The sequence below is a fragment of the Heterodontus francisci genome, chromosome 1 (genome assembly GCF_036365525.1).
Source record: "Heterodontus francisci isolate sHetFra1 chromosome 1, sHetFra1.hap1, whole genome shotgun sequence".
Lineage (NCBI taxonomy): Eukaryota > Metazoa > Chordata > Chondrichthyes > Heterodontiformes > Heterodontidae > Heterodontus > Heterodontus francisci.
This window is the reverse complement of record NC_090371.1, coordinates 215,532,089-215,548,875: the sequence shown is the minus strand read 5'-3', so window position 1 is coordinate 215,548,875 and position 16,787 is coordinate 215,532,089. Positions and strand designations below refer to the sequence as shown.

Below are 16,787 nucleotides of genomic sequence, written 5' to 3'. Positions count from 1 at the left end.
GCAGTTTAGTTGTACTGTACTGGTTAAATATTATTCAAATTTTAGTTTTTTTTTTTGTTTTTGGTTATCTTTTTAATCCCTAATTGCCCTTGAGCTGCTGCCGTGAACTGCTGCAGTCCAAGTGGTGTAGTTACACAACCAGTGTTGTTGGTAAGGAAGTTCCAGGATTTTGACTCAGTGACAGTGAAGGAATAGCAATATATTTTCAAGTCAGGATGGTGTTTAGCTTGGAGGGGAACTTGCAGATTTTCATATGCCTCTGCTGCCCTTGTTCTTCTGGATGGTAGAGGTCAGAGGTTTGGAAAGTGCTGTCAAAGGAACCTTGGCAAGTTGCTGCAATGTGTCTTGTAGCTGGTATATGTTGCTGCCACTGTGGGCCGGTGGTGGAGGAGTGAATATTTAATTGGATGGAGTGCCGACTAAGCGGACTACTTTATCCTGGATCATGTTGAGCTTCTTGAGTGTTGTTGGAGCTGCGCTCATCCAGGCAAGTGGAGCATATTTCATCACACTCCTGGCTTGTGCCTTGTCGATGGTGGACAGGCTTTTGAGTCAGGAGGTTGAGTTACTCACCGCACAACTCCAAGCCTCTGATCTGCTCTTGTAACCACAATATTTATATGGCTGGTCCAGTTATTTTCTGGCCAATGCTAACCCCTTGGTTATTGATGGTGGGAGATTCAGTGATGATAATGCCATTGAATGTCAAGCAGAAATGGTTAGATTCTCCCATGTCAAAGATGGTCATTGACAGGCACTTGTGTAGCTTGAATGTTATTTGACACTTATCAGCCCAAGCTGGAATGTTGTCCAAGTCTTGCTGCATGTACGCAAGCATGGACTGCTTCACTCTCCGGAGTTGCGAATCGTACTGAACACTTTGGAATCATCAGTGGATGTTCCAATTTTGACCTTATGGTGGAGGGAAGGTCATTGATGAAGCAGCTGAAGACGGTTGGTCCTAAGACACTACCCTGAGGAGCTCCTGTAGCAACGTCCTGCAGCTGAGGTGATTGGCCTCCAACAACCATTTTTGTGCTCAATATGATTCCAGCCAGTCGAGAATTTTCCCACTGATTCCCATTGACTTCAATTTTGCTAAGGCTCCCTGATACCACACTTGGTCAAGTGCTGCCTTGATGTCAAGGGCAGTCACTCAACTCATCTCTGCAATTCAGATCTTTTGTTCATATTTGGACCAAGGCTGTAATATGGTCTAGAGTTGAGGGGCTCTGTTGGAACCCAGAATGAGCAGGTTATTGCTGGGTAAGTAACGCTTGATAGTACTGTCAACAACACCTCCCATCACTTTGATGATTCAGAGTAGATTGATGGGGCAGTAATTGGCTGGATTGGGTATGTCCTGATATTTGTGGACTGGACGTACCTGAGCAATTTTCCACATCGTTGGGTAGAAGCCAGTGTTGTAGCCGTAATGGGACAGCATGCTCGGGGTGCTAGTTGTGGAGCATAAGTCTTCAATGCTGCCAGGATGTTGTCGGGGCCCTTTGCTATATCTAGTGCCTTCAGCCGTTTCTTTATTACATGGTGTGAATCGAATTGGCTAATGTCTGGCATCTGTAATGGTGGCGACCTTTGGAGGAGACCAAGATGCATCATCCAGTCATGACTTCTGGCTAAAGATGGTTGCAAATACTTCAGCCTTGTCTTTTGCACTGATGGGCCGGGCTCCTCCATCTTTGGGGATGTTTGTGGAACCTCCAGCTACAGTGCGTTATTTAATTTTCCATCACCATTCACGACTGGATGTGGCAGTAGAGTCATAGTCATACGGCACCGAAGCAGGCCCTTTGGCCCAACGAGTCTGCGCCGACCAGCAACCACCCATTTATACTAATCCTACATTAATCCCATTTTCCCTCTCACATCCTCACCTTCCCTCAATTCTCCTACCACCTACCTACACTAGGGGCAATTTTTACAATGGCCAATTTACCTATCAACCCACAAGTCTTTGGCATGTGGGAAGAAACCGGAGCACCCGGAGGAAACCCACACGGTCACAGGGAGAACTTGCGTCCGCACAGGCAGTACCCAGAACCGAACCCGGATCGCTGGAGTTATGAGGCTGCGGTGCTAACCACTGTGCCACCTGTAAAGAGTTGATCTGATCCGTTAGTGCGATTGCTTAATTCTGCCTATTGCCTGCTGCTTCCACTGTTAGGCATGCTTGTAGTCCTGTGTTACAGTTTCACCAGGTTGGCACTTCATTTTAGGTTCCTGGTGCTGCTCCTGGTATGCTCTCCTGCTTACAAAATTGAACCAGGCTTGATCCTGTGGCTTGATAATAATGGTTGAGTGACGGATATGCCAGGCCGTGGAGTTACAGATTGTGGATGAACACAGTTCTGCTGCTGATGGCTCTGAGTGCCTCATGGATGCCGAGATTTGAGCTGTTATGTCGGTTCTGAATATATCCCACTTACTAGGATGGTAGTTCTACACATGATGCAGGATATCTTCCATGTGAAGATGGGACTTGGTCTCCACAAGAACTGTGCAGTGGTCACTCCTACCAATACTGTCATGGACAGATGCAATAAAAACAAGAAATGCTGGAAATACTCAGCAGGTCTAGCAGCATCTGTGCACAGAAGCAGAGTTAACATTTCAGGTCAGAGACTCTTCTTCAGAACTGACATATTAGAAATGTAAAAGATTTTAAGCAAGTAAAGCGGGGGTGGGGCAAGAGATAACAAAGGTGAAGGTGTTGATAGGACAGGGTCACAGAGAATAACTGACCAGAAGGTCATGGAACAAAGGCCAACGTTATGTTAATGTTTTCTTGAAAGACGCATCTGTGGCAGGTAGATTGGTGAAGGTGAGGTTAAGTAGGTTTTTCCCTCTTGTTGGTGTTCTCACCACCTGCTTCAAGCCCAGTGTGTCAGTTATGTCCTCCGGACTAGGAGCTTGGTCAGTAGTGGTGCTACTGAGCCTCTCTTGGTGATGGATATTGAAGTTTCCACCCAGAGTACATTCTGTGCCCTTGCTGCCCTCAGTGCTTCTTCCAAGTGGTGTTCAAAATGGAGGAGTACTGATTCATAAGCTGAGGGAAGGTGGTGGGTGGTAATCAGCAGCAAGTTTCCTTGCCCATGTTTGACCTAATGCCATGAGACATCACAGGGTTCGGAGTTGATATTGAAGACTCCAGGACCACGCCCTCCCATGTGTATCAGTGTGCCATCACCTCTGGTAGGGTGGGCTGGTGACATTGGCTGAAAGATATGATTCTGTGAGTCTGACTGTTTGTGTAGTCTATAGGACAGCTCTCCCAATTTTGGTACAAGTCCCGAGATGTTAGTGAAGAGGGCTTTGCAGGGTCGGCTGGATGGAGTCATTTACGGCATGGAAGGAAGCCAGTCGGCCCGTCAATGTCAGAGAAACTTCCAAGCCAGTTTGTGGACAAGACACTGAGACTAGGATGTTTTGGTGGAGACTGTTTATTGCTTGATTAAAAGCTTACTTCTGCACTCCTAATAACACCCAGTTCTGATGGGTCACTGACCTGAAACGTTAACTCTGCTTCACTCTCCACAGATGCTGCCAGACCTGCTGAGCATTTCCAGCATTTCTTGTTTTTATTTCGGATTGCCAGCATCTGCAGTATTTTGCTTTTATTAACACCCAGCCAGTGCTGGCTGGCTCTTGTATTTAATATCCATTAGCAGAACTTCGACACTAACAGATTCCCCTCTTTAAATACATATGTATATATAAAAAATGAAAGACAAAATTAATTTTTCTGTGTCTTACATTATGCAATTAACCTTCAAAAGCACCAGCCATTTAACATACTGTTTATTCCCCCTTTTTTTAAAACAAAAAAGAACTTGTTTAAAGCATTACAAAGCGTTCTTAACATTAAAAAAATTTCCACGTTTTCCTAACTCATCATAACCCAAGACGGCACTCTTCGATGACATCCACCAATTTCTTTGAACAGGTACCTCTCTCCATAAAACAATCCGACAACTGATGACTTGTGTCAACCCATTTTATTTTGGAAATTTCTTTTTCCAACATTTCTTTCATAGGAGCAGGAGTAGGCCCTTTGGGCCTGCTCCGTCATTCTAAAAAGATCATGGCGGATCGTCTAATTCCGTACCCTGTTCCCACTTTCTCCCCCATATCCATTGATCCCTTTATACTTGTGAGATCAATCCTCAACCTCTTTTCAGTGACCATTTTTGTTGAATGGACATTGTCCCAGAGAGAGTGGTTATCTATATAGCATGCTATAGGAAAACCTTTCTCTGATTGCCCCTTATCTAAGAGTTTCTTTAAAATACTCTAAATACTTTCCCATATCTATCGTTTCTATCAGTGCAAGTGTCTCGGCAGCTAAGGTGCTTTTAACGATCCTTTTTATTTTCTTCGATTCCCAGGCTGATGGACAACATTTATTATTTCTTCCCACCAAAAATATAATTAACCTGCTGTACTTGAATAACCATTGGGAAGATTAACGTGTGACTCATCGCTAAAAATGACTAGTTTCATTTCTTCTGGGTCACCCAATGCTGGAAACTTTAGTGTACATTTGGCTTAACTCAATTTCTTCAACGTCTTATTTGCTTTCAGCACTTCCCCAACAGTAGCATGTTTCAGCATGGTGCTCAATTCTAATACATCCTTATAAGCAAGTTTCTTTTTACAACCAGTTTAATTGCCTGATTAAGCACCTTAACTGGTCTGCCTATTCCTTGATTGCAGAGTCTTCCTTTTGTGAGGATCTGGCCTGATTTATTGGGATCCTATTAACATTCTCTAGTTAAGACTGTTGATTTAGGGTGACCCTCAACTTAGTCTGCCTAATATTCAACCCTATATATTTAAAAGCTCCAGAAGCCTGACTTCCAGTTTTAAATTCCTGTAGAACTGTATTTACCACAAATTTCTCTCATGCCGCAGATCCTCGCCACAGAAAATCGTCAACGTGCATCAAGAAAATGCTTGCCAGTTTTTCTTCATAGTACCAAAAAAACATGGCTTTTAGCTGAATACTTTTAATAGGACAGACCTAACTGAAAAATACCACACCTTGGATGCATCGTTTAGCTTCCATAATTTCCCCTCTATATCTCCAGCTTCTTTTAGTGGCTTTAAAAATACTTCCCTTTGAAATTTCTTCCCTTGCAAAAATGCTGCTTTAATGTCAATGGACTTACAGTCCTGTGAGTATGACTAAAAGGGCTAGGAAAATCCTCAAACTTACTTTTCCTGCTGCTGGGGAGTCGACACTAACTTCTTGGTCGCCTACTCGTTCCTCAAATCCCCGAGCTACAAGTCTGACCTTAGCTTTATATGTACCATTGGGAAGTACTTTTTCTGTACAGATCCATATACGGCACAGTGCTGGTTGTCCTCTATCTGGCACCTCTGTGTATATGCCAAACCCCCTCCAAGCGCTTTTTGTTTTGTATCCTTTACCAATTTACCATCTAACTTGTTAGTAGCCACTAGAGCTTCTCAATCGTAAGGGCTTCTACTTCTTGTGGCACTCCTCACCTGCTCTCTGGTCCTTGCTCTTATGAGCCATGTCCCCTGTAGATTTCCTATCCCTTTCTGGACTGCTACTACTTGACCTGTCCCTCCTATGACCAGATTTCCTTTCACAAGTTCGTGACCTTTTCCTTGGACTATGATCATTTTCAGGCCCACTGTCTGAATTTACACTACGTTTTCTGACCTTCCACATTTTGACTTCCTTCTGCCAATCTATAGGTCTGATATCCTGTCCCTTGTCTTGCACATTCAACCAGTGTTTGTATTTCCTTGTGGTCTTTCCTGCCCTTCCTATAATGGTGGCTTCCCTCCATTCACTAGCCCCTTCTGACATATACATCACTCTAGTCCTGACTTTCTGGAGTTGATCTTTGGGATAAATGGCCTTATCTTGATCTTCATCTATCACTTGGTCCACTGTCAGTCAGCCCATTATCTGCCCCAATCTGTTGCTGACATATGTGCATGCAAAGTACATGGTGCATCATCAGTGTCCATCATTTGTTCAGATTCTGTCAATGTATAATCAGTGCCAATAAGCCGCGAGGAATGTACTCTAACGGTTTGGTTGCCATGTTGCAAAATTACTGTTTTTGCCATCAGTGCCTATAACTTTCCTGGGCCTCTCCATTCTTTCTGCTCTTTTGTAATACACCATGTTCCCGTTATTAAAATTCTTTTCTGATGGCCTAATCCAATATCTCAAAGCTCTCCTGATTTTTTTCCTGAAACCTCCGCCTTAATAAATGCTCTTCTCCCTGCATACATGGCATTCAAATGTTCTGCAAAAATTGAACTAATTTTAGTCCCCTCTAAAGGATGATGGAGGCTGTAGCCCCCAACCATTTGAAGTGTTTTTTTCGCATGTACTGCCCATGCCAGAGCAGTCGTCAATTTATAATTTGGTTGGTTGGCCAAAATTTTTCAGAGCATTTTGTCAATCCCGTTACTTCAAGGACTTTCTGCAATAGTGTCTGTGCCGGCTCTCGGCGGAGCAGTCCAGTCAGTAGCAGTTCCCTGCTCAATCCCCATAGCCCTGTAAGTTTATTTCCTTCAAGTGCGCATCCAATTTCCTTTTGAAATTATTGATTGTCTTCACTTCCACCACCTCGTGGGCGGTGAGCTTCAGGTCATTACCGCTTGCTGTGTTAAAAATGTTCTTCCTCACGTTGCCCTGCATCTGTTGGCCAAAACCTTCAGTCTGTTTGCCTAGTATTTGTACCATCAATTAATGGGAACAGATTTTCCAGGTCTAACTTATCTAAGCCTGTCATAATCGTGTACACCTCTATCAAATCTCCTCTCGATCTCCTTTGCTCCAGGGAGAACAACCCCAGCTTTTCCAACCTAACCTTGTAACTAAGATCCCCCATCCCTGGAACCGTTCTGGTAAATCTTCTCTGCACCCTCTCAAGGAACCTCACATCTTTCCTAAAGTGTGACCAGAACTGGATGCAGTACTCCAGTTGGGGCCTAATCAGAGCTTTATAAAGGTTCAGCATAACTTCCCTGCTTTTGTACTCTATGCCTCTATTTATGAAGCGCAAGATTCCATATGCTCTGCTAACCACTCTCTCACGATGCCACCTTCAAAGATTGATGCACATACACCCCCATTAAGTCTAGATTGCCTGACCCTATCCCTGCTGCCAAAATGCATCACTTCACACCTCTCTGTATTAAATTCCATCTGCCACTTGTCTGCCCATTCTGTTAGCCTATGTCCTGTTGCAGGCAATTCGTATCATCCTCACTGTCTGCCAATCCTCCAAGTTTGGTATTATGGGCAAAATTTGAAATTCTATTCTGTATTCCAAGATTCAAGTCATTTCTGTAAAGCAAAAAAAGCAGTGGTCCTTGCACTGACCGTTGGGAAACACCACTGTCAAGCATCTACCAGGACCCGCCGCCCTCTGTCTTTAAGCCACTCTCCCATCTAAATGGACACTGACACTGCCATTCCACAGACCTCAAATCTGCCAACCAGCCCTTTACGTGACACTCTATCAAATGCCTTCCTTAAATTCATATGGGCAACACTCCAACCCTCCCTGTTGACCCATCAAAAAATTCAATTAGATTAGTCAAGCATGATCTGCCCCTTACAAATCCACACTGGCCATCCTCAACCAACCCAAACCTCTCTAAGCCACTGTTTATTTTCTCCATGATCATTGCCTCTAAAACCTTACCCATCACCGATGTTAAACTAACTGGCCTGTAGTTGCGAGGAATGACCTTGCACCCTTTCTTGAACAGGGGTGTTACATCCATCACTCTATAATAATCGTCCTGGCACCTCCGCCATATCTATGGAAGATTATGGCAAGCATGAGATTAAGGGAGAAGCTTAAATAGAAAACAGTCTATACAAAAAATACACATTTTTATTTTTTCTAAACATCTGCAATTTTTAAATGTTCTGAAGGGCTGAGATTCCACAGTTGTAAAATTAGTTTTTCATGGCAGATGTTGTTCAGCAATAACAATTTAGTATCCCATTAAAAACTCAGTTACTCCTGATAGAACAAGGCTTGAAAGATAAAAGACTGGCAATCATATAGCACCTTTCACAACCACTAGCTGTCCCAAAGGCCGGTGCTTTATACCCAATTAATTACTTTTTTGAAGTAATATAGGGAACACAGCAGCCAATTGCACAGTTAACACTGTCGAACAGCAATGTGATAAAGCCCAGATAATCTGTTTTTGTGAGGTTGATTTGAGGGATAAATATTTACCTGGACATGGGATAACTCCCTTCTTCTTCTTTGAAATAGTGCCATGGGATATTTTCCATCCACCTTAGAGGCAAACGGTTGTGCCTTTGCTGTCTCTGGTGCCCCGTGATGCCAGGTTTTATTCTTCAACTTTTCTGTAACGGTTTGATGCAAGTAAGTGGCTTGCTAGACCCTTTCAGAGGGAAGTTTAAGAGTCAATCACATTACTATGGTCTGGAGTCACATGCAGGCCAGACTGGATAAGGACGGCAGACTTCCTTCCCTGAAGGACATTAGTGAGTCAGATGGGGTTTTCCATCAATACTGATACTAACATTTTATTCCAGATTTATTAATTATGTGAATTTAAATTCCTGTAGCTGTAGTGGGCTTTCAACTCATGGGCTGGATTTTATAAGCTCGCCGTCTATTCCGGCGGCTCATTAAAATAGCTGGGGTGCCCCCCCCCCCCCCCCCGCCCGCCCGCCCCCAAAACATGTGGAGGGAACAGGCTGTGCTTGCCCGCCAGTGGCGTCAGCTGCCTGTGCACTGATGTCATTTTTAAAGGGCTGTTAGCCCTACTGGCTAATTTAAATATTTAAAGATAGAATGAATTATATTAAGTAAAAATATTTTCTTTTGCCTCCCCCCAGACCCACCAATAACAAATTATCTTCCCTCCACCCCCCCCCCCCCCGCCACCCCCAGCACTTGCCTTTACCATCTGACCTTCCTCCTTCCTTTCCCCCCCCCCCACCCAACTGCATAAACTTTAAACCACAATCCTTCCCATCATCCCCGATACCCATGACGTTCATTTGACCCCGCCTGTCCCCATCCTCCCACAGTGATGAACTTAACTCCTTCCCCCCTCCCCGCCAGTGTTGCCCCTTGGTTCCCCGGATGAGGATCTGAAGGCACGGGAGTGCCGACTGCTGGGCCGAAGATCACAGCGGGACATCAGGAAGTGGCATAGGTTTATTTAAATGAATTATTTTAATTAATTTAAATATTCAAATTGTGGACCCGTTGCCGTGAGGCCGCCATGGTGCCTGGCTGCTGCCGGGAGGTTTTGCGCCAGGCCCTGCCGGCGTCGAGGTCCATGGTGGACTTCATTTGGGGCCATCTTCAGCCCGCCCTCACCCTACAGATCTCAATGTCGCGGGCTCCTTAAAATCCAGCCCATGTCTCTGGAGCATTAGCCTGGGCCTCTGGATTATTCCAATAACATTACTGCTATGCTACTATTCCCTTCTGTTACTTGCCTTGTTTTTGAAAGCAGTATGCCGTTATGCACTATTTATGTCCAATAAATAGGCTGATTTATTTATACAAAAACAATTAGTTTATCGGATCTCATTTATACAAACACAGTATCAAATTGTGCTGGTGAAATTTCCATTGCAAAATTTTGCTGTGGTACCTTTACCAGATAAATATTTATAGGACACCCCATTAATAACTTTTTTATACCTGGCTGTGCTTGCTGCCTTCTACTAACAGCCTTGCAAGCAACCTAGTGTGTTCATGTACCTGATTTTAATAATTAAAAATGCTAACATTGCAGTTGATATGGTGTAGATGTCGACATCATAACACAGTTGAATTTGTAACAACTTTATTGCGTCACAGAATATTCTAATCTAAAAGAATTATTTACATAGACCTATATTAATAATTGAAAAGTAATAAACTAATCCTGCTGGTAAGAAGGTAGGATTTGTATAAACGTTGAACCTATTTTTCTGAAAGCACTTCAGATTAACATACGGCAATTTGCTTTTCTTTAATCAGAAAATGCTGTTTTGAGGCTCCGGTTGCCTCCCAAATTATTGTTTTTCTGCATCTTCAGCAAAATTATTCACTATTTTTGACACTTTTTGTAGTAATATTTGTAGATTTAACAATACACATGCGGTATAATTTGTCTTGTAACTATGTGGTGGTTCTGATTAACATTTCTTTTTGTAGACCGTGTGTTCCCATGATACAAAATATTTTTTGCCAAGGTATAAGCTCACTGAGGCAATATGGCAGATAAACTAACCAGAATTGCCATCGTCAGCCATGATAAATGCAAGCCAAAGAAATGTCGTCAGGAGTGCAAGAAGAGCTGTCCAGTTGTTCGAATGGGTGAGCGATTTTGTTTTTCATTTGCATTGGTGTGCATGGATTAAAAGAAAAATGAACTTAAACAAAATGCGAGATATGTTTAGTAAATCTGTGGTATTTATTGCTATACTAACAACTTGTAGCTGGTTAAATAGTGGAAAGACATCAATTTGTTGCTTAATATTCTATCCCTCATTGCCATCTATTGTCACATGTTTATGAACTTCTCTGCTAGAAAGTAGGCTCTGTTCCACAGGTGATGCATGATGCCAAAATCATCTCACTATACAAAAACAAAGGGGACAGTGGAGACTGCAACAATTACAGGGGCATCTCACGCCTTTGCTAGGGTCATACTTAAAAGACTCCATTTACTTGCAGACTGAGTGTACCTGGAAGCATAGTGCGATTTCTGTGCTGGCAGATCTACTGTGGATATGATCTTCTCCATACATTAGCTACAAGAAAAGTGGAGGGAACAGAGCATACCCCTTTACCTTACTTTCATAGATCTCACTAAGGCATTTGACACCATCAACAGAACAAGGATCTGCAAGACTTTGGAAAAAATTGGCCATCCATTGAAGCTCCTCAGCGTCATCCGCTCCTTCCAGGACGACATGCACTGCACTTTACAGTTTGATGGCTCCACTTCTGACAGTTTCGGAGTGAAGAATGGAGTGAAGCACTCTGTTTGGCATCATCTTTTCCGTGCTCCTGACATTCACCTTCCCTGCAGATATGGAAGGAGTCTATTTGCACACTAGGTAAGATGGCAAGCTATCAAGGCTGAAAGCGAAGACGAAAACACAACTTCCTGATCAGAGAACCCCTGCGATGCTGCGCTAGTTGCTCACATGGAAACCCCGCTGCAAAGACTCAGGACTGTCTCTCCTGTGACTTTTCCTCCTTGACTATAAGCATCAAGAAAACAGGGCAAGGTGTTGCATCTCCGCTCCGATAACACGAAGGAACACCCCATTGGAAGTGGTTATCAAATTCTGCTATCTTGGGTCCACAGTGACAGACAATCCGTCCCTCGATACATGCATAGGGAAAGCAGTTACCACCTTTGGCTGACCTGCGAAATATGTATGGGATAACACCAAGCTGATCCTTGGGACCAAGCTGATGGTTTATAAGGCCTGTGTTCTCAGTACTACTTGTATGGCTGTGAAACATGGGCGACTTACAGCTGCCAGGAAAAGAAGCTCAATGATTTCCATCTTCGCTGTCTGTGGTGCATTATGGGTATTTCCTGGCAGGGCAAAATCACAAATGTGGCAGTTCTCAAAGGCAGAGCTACCAAGTGTGTTGACACTAATCAAACAGGCGGCTTTGATGGATCGGACACGTCTGTAGGATGGAAGACGGTCATGTACCCAAGGACTTTATGGTGAGGTGGCCAGGGCCAGCTGACCAGTGGTGCGCCCAAAGCTCCGCTTCAAGGATGCTTGCAAGTATGACATGAAGGCCTTAGATGTCGACTATTGCACCTGGGAGCCACTAACTAGCGAAAGAGGGAAATGGCGACACATCCTGTGGACTGGTGTGCACCACTACGATGACCAGTTGCTACAGCAGCTTGGCTACAACTGACGGCTTCACATGGCAGTCTCTGTCTCTCAAGGATTGGCCTTCACAGCCATCAGCATAGGTGCACCAAGAGAAGACGCCCCACCAAAATGGATTGTTTGCTACATGTCTGTCATCCTTCCATCCTCAGATGATGATCATTCTATCCCTCAAAAGTTTCAGTGTGCGTTGCATTCACAATGTGTTAAAGTTATCATTCCTTTTTTTCCCAGCAACTATAGGTGTGTACCCCTAGATAAGATCTCTTTGCTCCTGTACCCCATTTTGACTCTTGCTGTCCAAGCAGTAGGCTTCCTTATTCTTCTCACCAAAATGCAGCATCTCGCACTTATCCGTATTGAAATTCATTTAAGGACATCAGAAATAGGAGCATGAGTAGACCACACGGCCCGTCGAGCCTGCCCCGCCATTCGTTGGATCATGGCTGATCTTGGGCTTTGTGTTCCACTTTCCCACCGGCTCCCCATATCCCTTTATTCCTTTGGAGATCAAATTCTGTCTATCCCAAACTTAAATATCTTCAACAATGGAGCATCCACTACTCCAGAGTAGAGAATTCCAAAGATTCACAACTCTTTGAGCGAAGTAGTTTCTCTTCATCTCAGCCCTAAATGATCGGCCCTTTCTCTTGAGACTATTCTCCTGTGTTTTAGATTCCCCAGCCAGCGGAAACAACCGCTGTCTACTCTGTCAAGTCCCTTCAGAATCTTGTACGTTTCACTCAGACCACCTCAGTCGTCTTAACTCCAGAGAACATGGGCCCAATTTACTCAGTCTCTCATCATAGGATAACCCTTTCATCCCAGGGACCAATCTAATGAACCTTTTGCTGTACTGCCTCAATACAAGTATATCCTTCCTTAAATATGGAGACACAAACAGCAGACTGTATTCCAGATGTGGTCTCACCAAAGCACTGTACGATTGTTGCAAGACTTCTTTATTCTTGTACTCCAATCCCCTTGCAATAAAGGCCATCATGACATTTGTCAACTACACACCCATTCTGCAAGTTGATTAACGTCTTGTATTTTGACACATTCTTTCACCACATTAACTGTAACCCTAATTTGTTGTGTCCATAAATTTTGTAATTGTACTTCCGATTTCATGAGTCTAAATCATTGGTATAAATTGTGAACAAAGCTAGTCCCAGCATGAATCTCTGTAGAACATTAGTTCCCACTGTTTGCCAGTCTGAGTAGCTAGCATTCTGTTGCAAAATAAGATTTCTTCCACTTCAGCTACATTACTTAACGTCACCCCTATTTTTTTCCCTGCCCCTTCTATGCTGAGTCCCAAGTCCCTACCTTTATCATCTTGAGGCTTGATCTGTTTAATACTCTACAAGGTGGCCTCCCTTCTGAACCCTATGAAAATTACAGGCTTTTAAACACCACAACCAATGTCTTTACCCATTAAAAAAAAAAATCATATTCTACCTCCTTGCATCCCAACAAATTGACTGCAATTTCATAAGAACTAGGAGCAGGAGTAGGCCGTCCGGCCCCTCGAGCCTGCTCCGCCATTCAATAAGATCATGGCTGATCTTTTCGTGGACTCAGATCCACTTACCCGCGCTCTCACCGTATCCCTTAATTCCTTTATTGTTCAAAAAGATATCTACCTTAGCTTTAAAAACGTTTACTGAAGAAGCGTCAACTACTTCATGGGCAAGGAATTCCATAGATTAACAACCCTCTGGGTGAAGAAGTTCCTTCTTAATTCAGTCCTAAATCTGCTCCCTCTAATCTTGAGGCTATGCCCTCTTGTCCTAGCTTCACCTGCCAGTGGAAACATACTCTCCACTTGTATCTTATCTATTCCCTTCATGATTTTATGTTTCTATAAGATCCCCCCTCATTCTTCTGAACTCCAATGAATATAATCCCAATCTACTCAGTCTCTCCTCATAAGCCAACCCCCTCAACTCCGGAATCAACCTAGTGAACCTCCTCTGCCCCCTCTCCAGTGCCAGTACATCCTTTCTCAAGTAAGGAGACCAAAACTGCACACAGTACTCCAGGTGCGGCCTCACCAGTACCTTATACAGCTGCAACATAACCTCTCTGCTTTTAAACTCAATCCCTTCAGCAATGAAGGACAAAATTCCATTTGCCTTCCTAATTACTTGCTGTACCTGCAGACCAACCTTCTGCGATTGATGCACAAGGACACCCAGGTCCCTCTGCATAGCAGCATGCTGCAACTTTTTACCATTCAAGTAATAATCCTTTTTACTGTTACTCCTACCGAAATGAATGACTTCACATTTATTAACATTGTATTCCATCTGCCAGTCCTTTGCCCACTCACTCAATGTATCTATGTTCCTCTGCAAAGTTTCACAGTCATCTGCACACTTTGCTCTGCCACTCATCTTAGTGTCATCTGCAAACTTTGACACCCTACACGTGGTCCCCAACTCCAAATCATCGATATAAATTGTAAATAATTGCGGTCCCAACACCGATCCCTGAGGCACACCACTAGTGACTGATTGCCAACCAGAATAGCACTCATTTATCCCCACTCTCCGCTTCCTATTAGTCAACCAATCCTCTATCCATGCTAATACTTTACCCCTAACGCCATGCATCCTTATCTTATGTAGCAGCCTCTTGTGCGGCACCTTGTCGAAGGCCTTTTGGAAATCTAGGTACACCACATCCACTGGGTCCCCATTGTCCACCTTGCTCGTAATGTCATCATAGAATTCCAAAAGATTTGTCAAGCATGACCTGCCCTTCATGAACCCATGCTGCGTCTGCCCAACGGGACAATTTCTATTGAGATGCCCTGCTATTTCTTCCTTGATAATAGACTCAAGCATCTTCCCCACTACAGAGGTTAAGCTAACCGGTCTATAATTCCCCATCTTTTGTCTACCTCCCTTTTTAAACAGTGGCGTCACATCTGCTGTTTTCCAATCTGCTGGGACTACCCCAGAGTCCAGCGAATTTTGGAAAATTACCACCAGTGCACCTGCTATTTCTCCCGCCATCTCTTTTAGTACCCTGGAATGCATTCCATCAGGGCCAGGAGACTTATCAATCCTTAGCTCCATTAGCTTGCCCAACACTACCTCTTCCGTAATAATGATTGTTTCCAGGTCCTCACCTACGTTCGTCTCTTTGTCAATTACTGGCATGTTATTAATGTCCTCCACTGAGAAGACCGATACAAAATACCTGTTCAATGCCTCGGCCATTTCTTCATATCCCATAACTAAATTCCCCTTCTCATCCTCTAAAGGATGAACGTTTACTTTAGCCACTCTTTTTCGTTTTATATATTTATAGAAACTTTTGCTATCAGTCTTTATATTCTGTGCTAGTTTTTTCTCATGTTCTATCTTACTTTTCTTTATAGCTCTTTTTGTGGCTTTCTGTTGACCTTTAAAGTTTTCCCAATCTTCTAGTTTCATGCTGTTTTTGGCCACTTTGTATGCCTTCTCTTTCAATTTGATAGCCTCCCTTATTTCCTTAGACACCTATGGAAGATTACTCCTTTTCTTCCAGTCCTTCCTTTTCACTGGAATATACTTTTGCTGAGCACTTTGAAAAATTACTTTGAAAGTCCTCCACTGCTCGTCAACTGTCCCACCATAAAATCTTTGTTTCCAGTCTACTTTAGCCAAGTCCTCCCTCGTTCTATTGTAGTCCCCCTTGTTCAAGCGCAGGACCCTGGTATTGGATTTTATCTTCACACTCTCCATCTGTATTTTAAATTCAACCATACTGTGATCACTCAGCTCCAGTGACCCGGGTTCAATCCTGGGTACTGCCTGTGTGGAGTTTGCAAGTTCTCCCTGTGTCTGCGTGGGTTTCCTCCGGGTGCTCCGGTTTCCTCCCACATGCCAAAGACTTGCAGGTTGATAGGTTAATTGGCCATTATAAATTGCCCCTAGTATAGGTAGGTGGTAGGGAAATTTAGGGACAGGTGGGGATGTGGTAGGAATATGGAATTAGTGTAGGATTAGTATAAATGGGTGGTTGATGTTCGGCACAGACTCGGTGGGCCGAAGGGCCTGTTTCAGTGCTGTATCTCTAAACTAAACTAAACTCCTTCCAAGAGGATCCCTAACTATGAGGTCATTAATTATCCCTGTCTCATTACACAGGACTAGATCTAGGATAGCTTGCTCCCTCGTGGGTTCCATTACATACTGTTCAAGAAAACTATCACGGATACACTCAATGAACTCCTCCTCAAGGCTACCCTGACTGAGCTAGTTCGACCAATCTACATGTAGATTAAAATCCCCCATGATAATTGCCATACCATTTTTACAGGCATTAGTTATTTCTTTGTTTATTGCCCGCCCCAATGTGATGTTATTATTTGGTGGCCTATAGACTACGCCTATCAATGACTTTTTCTTCTTAGAGTTTCTAATTTCCACCCAAATGGATTCAACCTCATTCTCCATAGAACCTATATCATCTCTCAGCACTGCCCTGATGTCGTCCTTCAATATCAGAGCTACATCACCTCCCTTACCTTCCTGTCTTTCCTTCCGAATAGTCTGGTACCCCTGGATATTTAACTCCCAGTCGTGACCAACCTGTAACCATGTCTCCGTAATGGCTACCAAATCATATTCATTCGCGATGATTTGTGCCGTTAACTCATCAACCTTATTACGAATGCTACGAGCATTCTTTCATAACTTTCAGTTCCCTTCATAGACTTGGCCGACCCACCTGCCAGTTTAGCCATGATCATTGTCCTGCATAGTAAAGTATTGAAGAACTTGCATTTATACAGCATCTTTCTTGATCTCGAAGCATCCTAAAGCACTTCACAGCCAATGGATTATTTGTGTGGTTT

The 16,787-nt window shown here is 43.5% G+C and overlaps 1 protein-coding gene across 2 annotated transcripts in view; it reads left to right on the top strand.

Annotated features, from left to right (window-relative positions):
- abce1 (ATP-binding cassette, sub-family E (OABP), member 1) overlaps positions 1–16,787 on the top strand; it is a 75,449-nt gene that overhangs the window by 1,389 nt on the left and 57,273 nt on the right. The window contains exons 2-3 of one of the 2 annotated variants that reach the window (XM_068041464.1): positions 8,307–8,542; positions 10,218–10,379. In XM_068041464.1, coding sequence (XP_067897565.1) covers positions 10,277–10,379 — 103 coding nt within the window. In that variant the 5' untranslated portion in view covers positions 8,307–8,542; positions 10,218–10,276. The remainder of the gene's footprint in view (positions 1–8,306; positions 8,543–10,217; positions 10,380–16,787) is intronic. The other variant, XM_068041455.1, reaches the window with a different exon arrangement.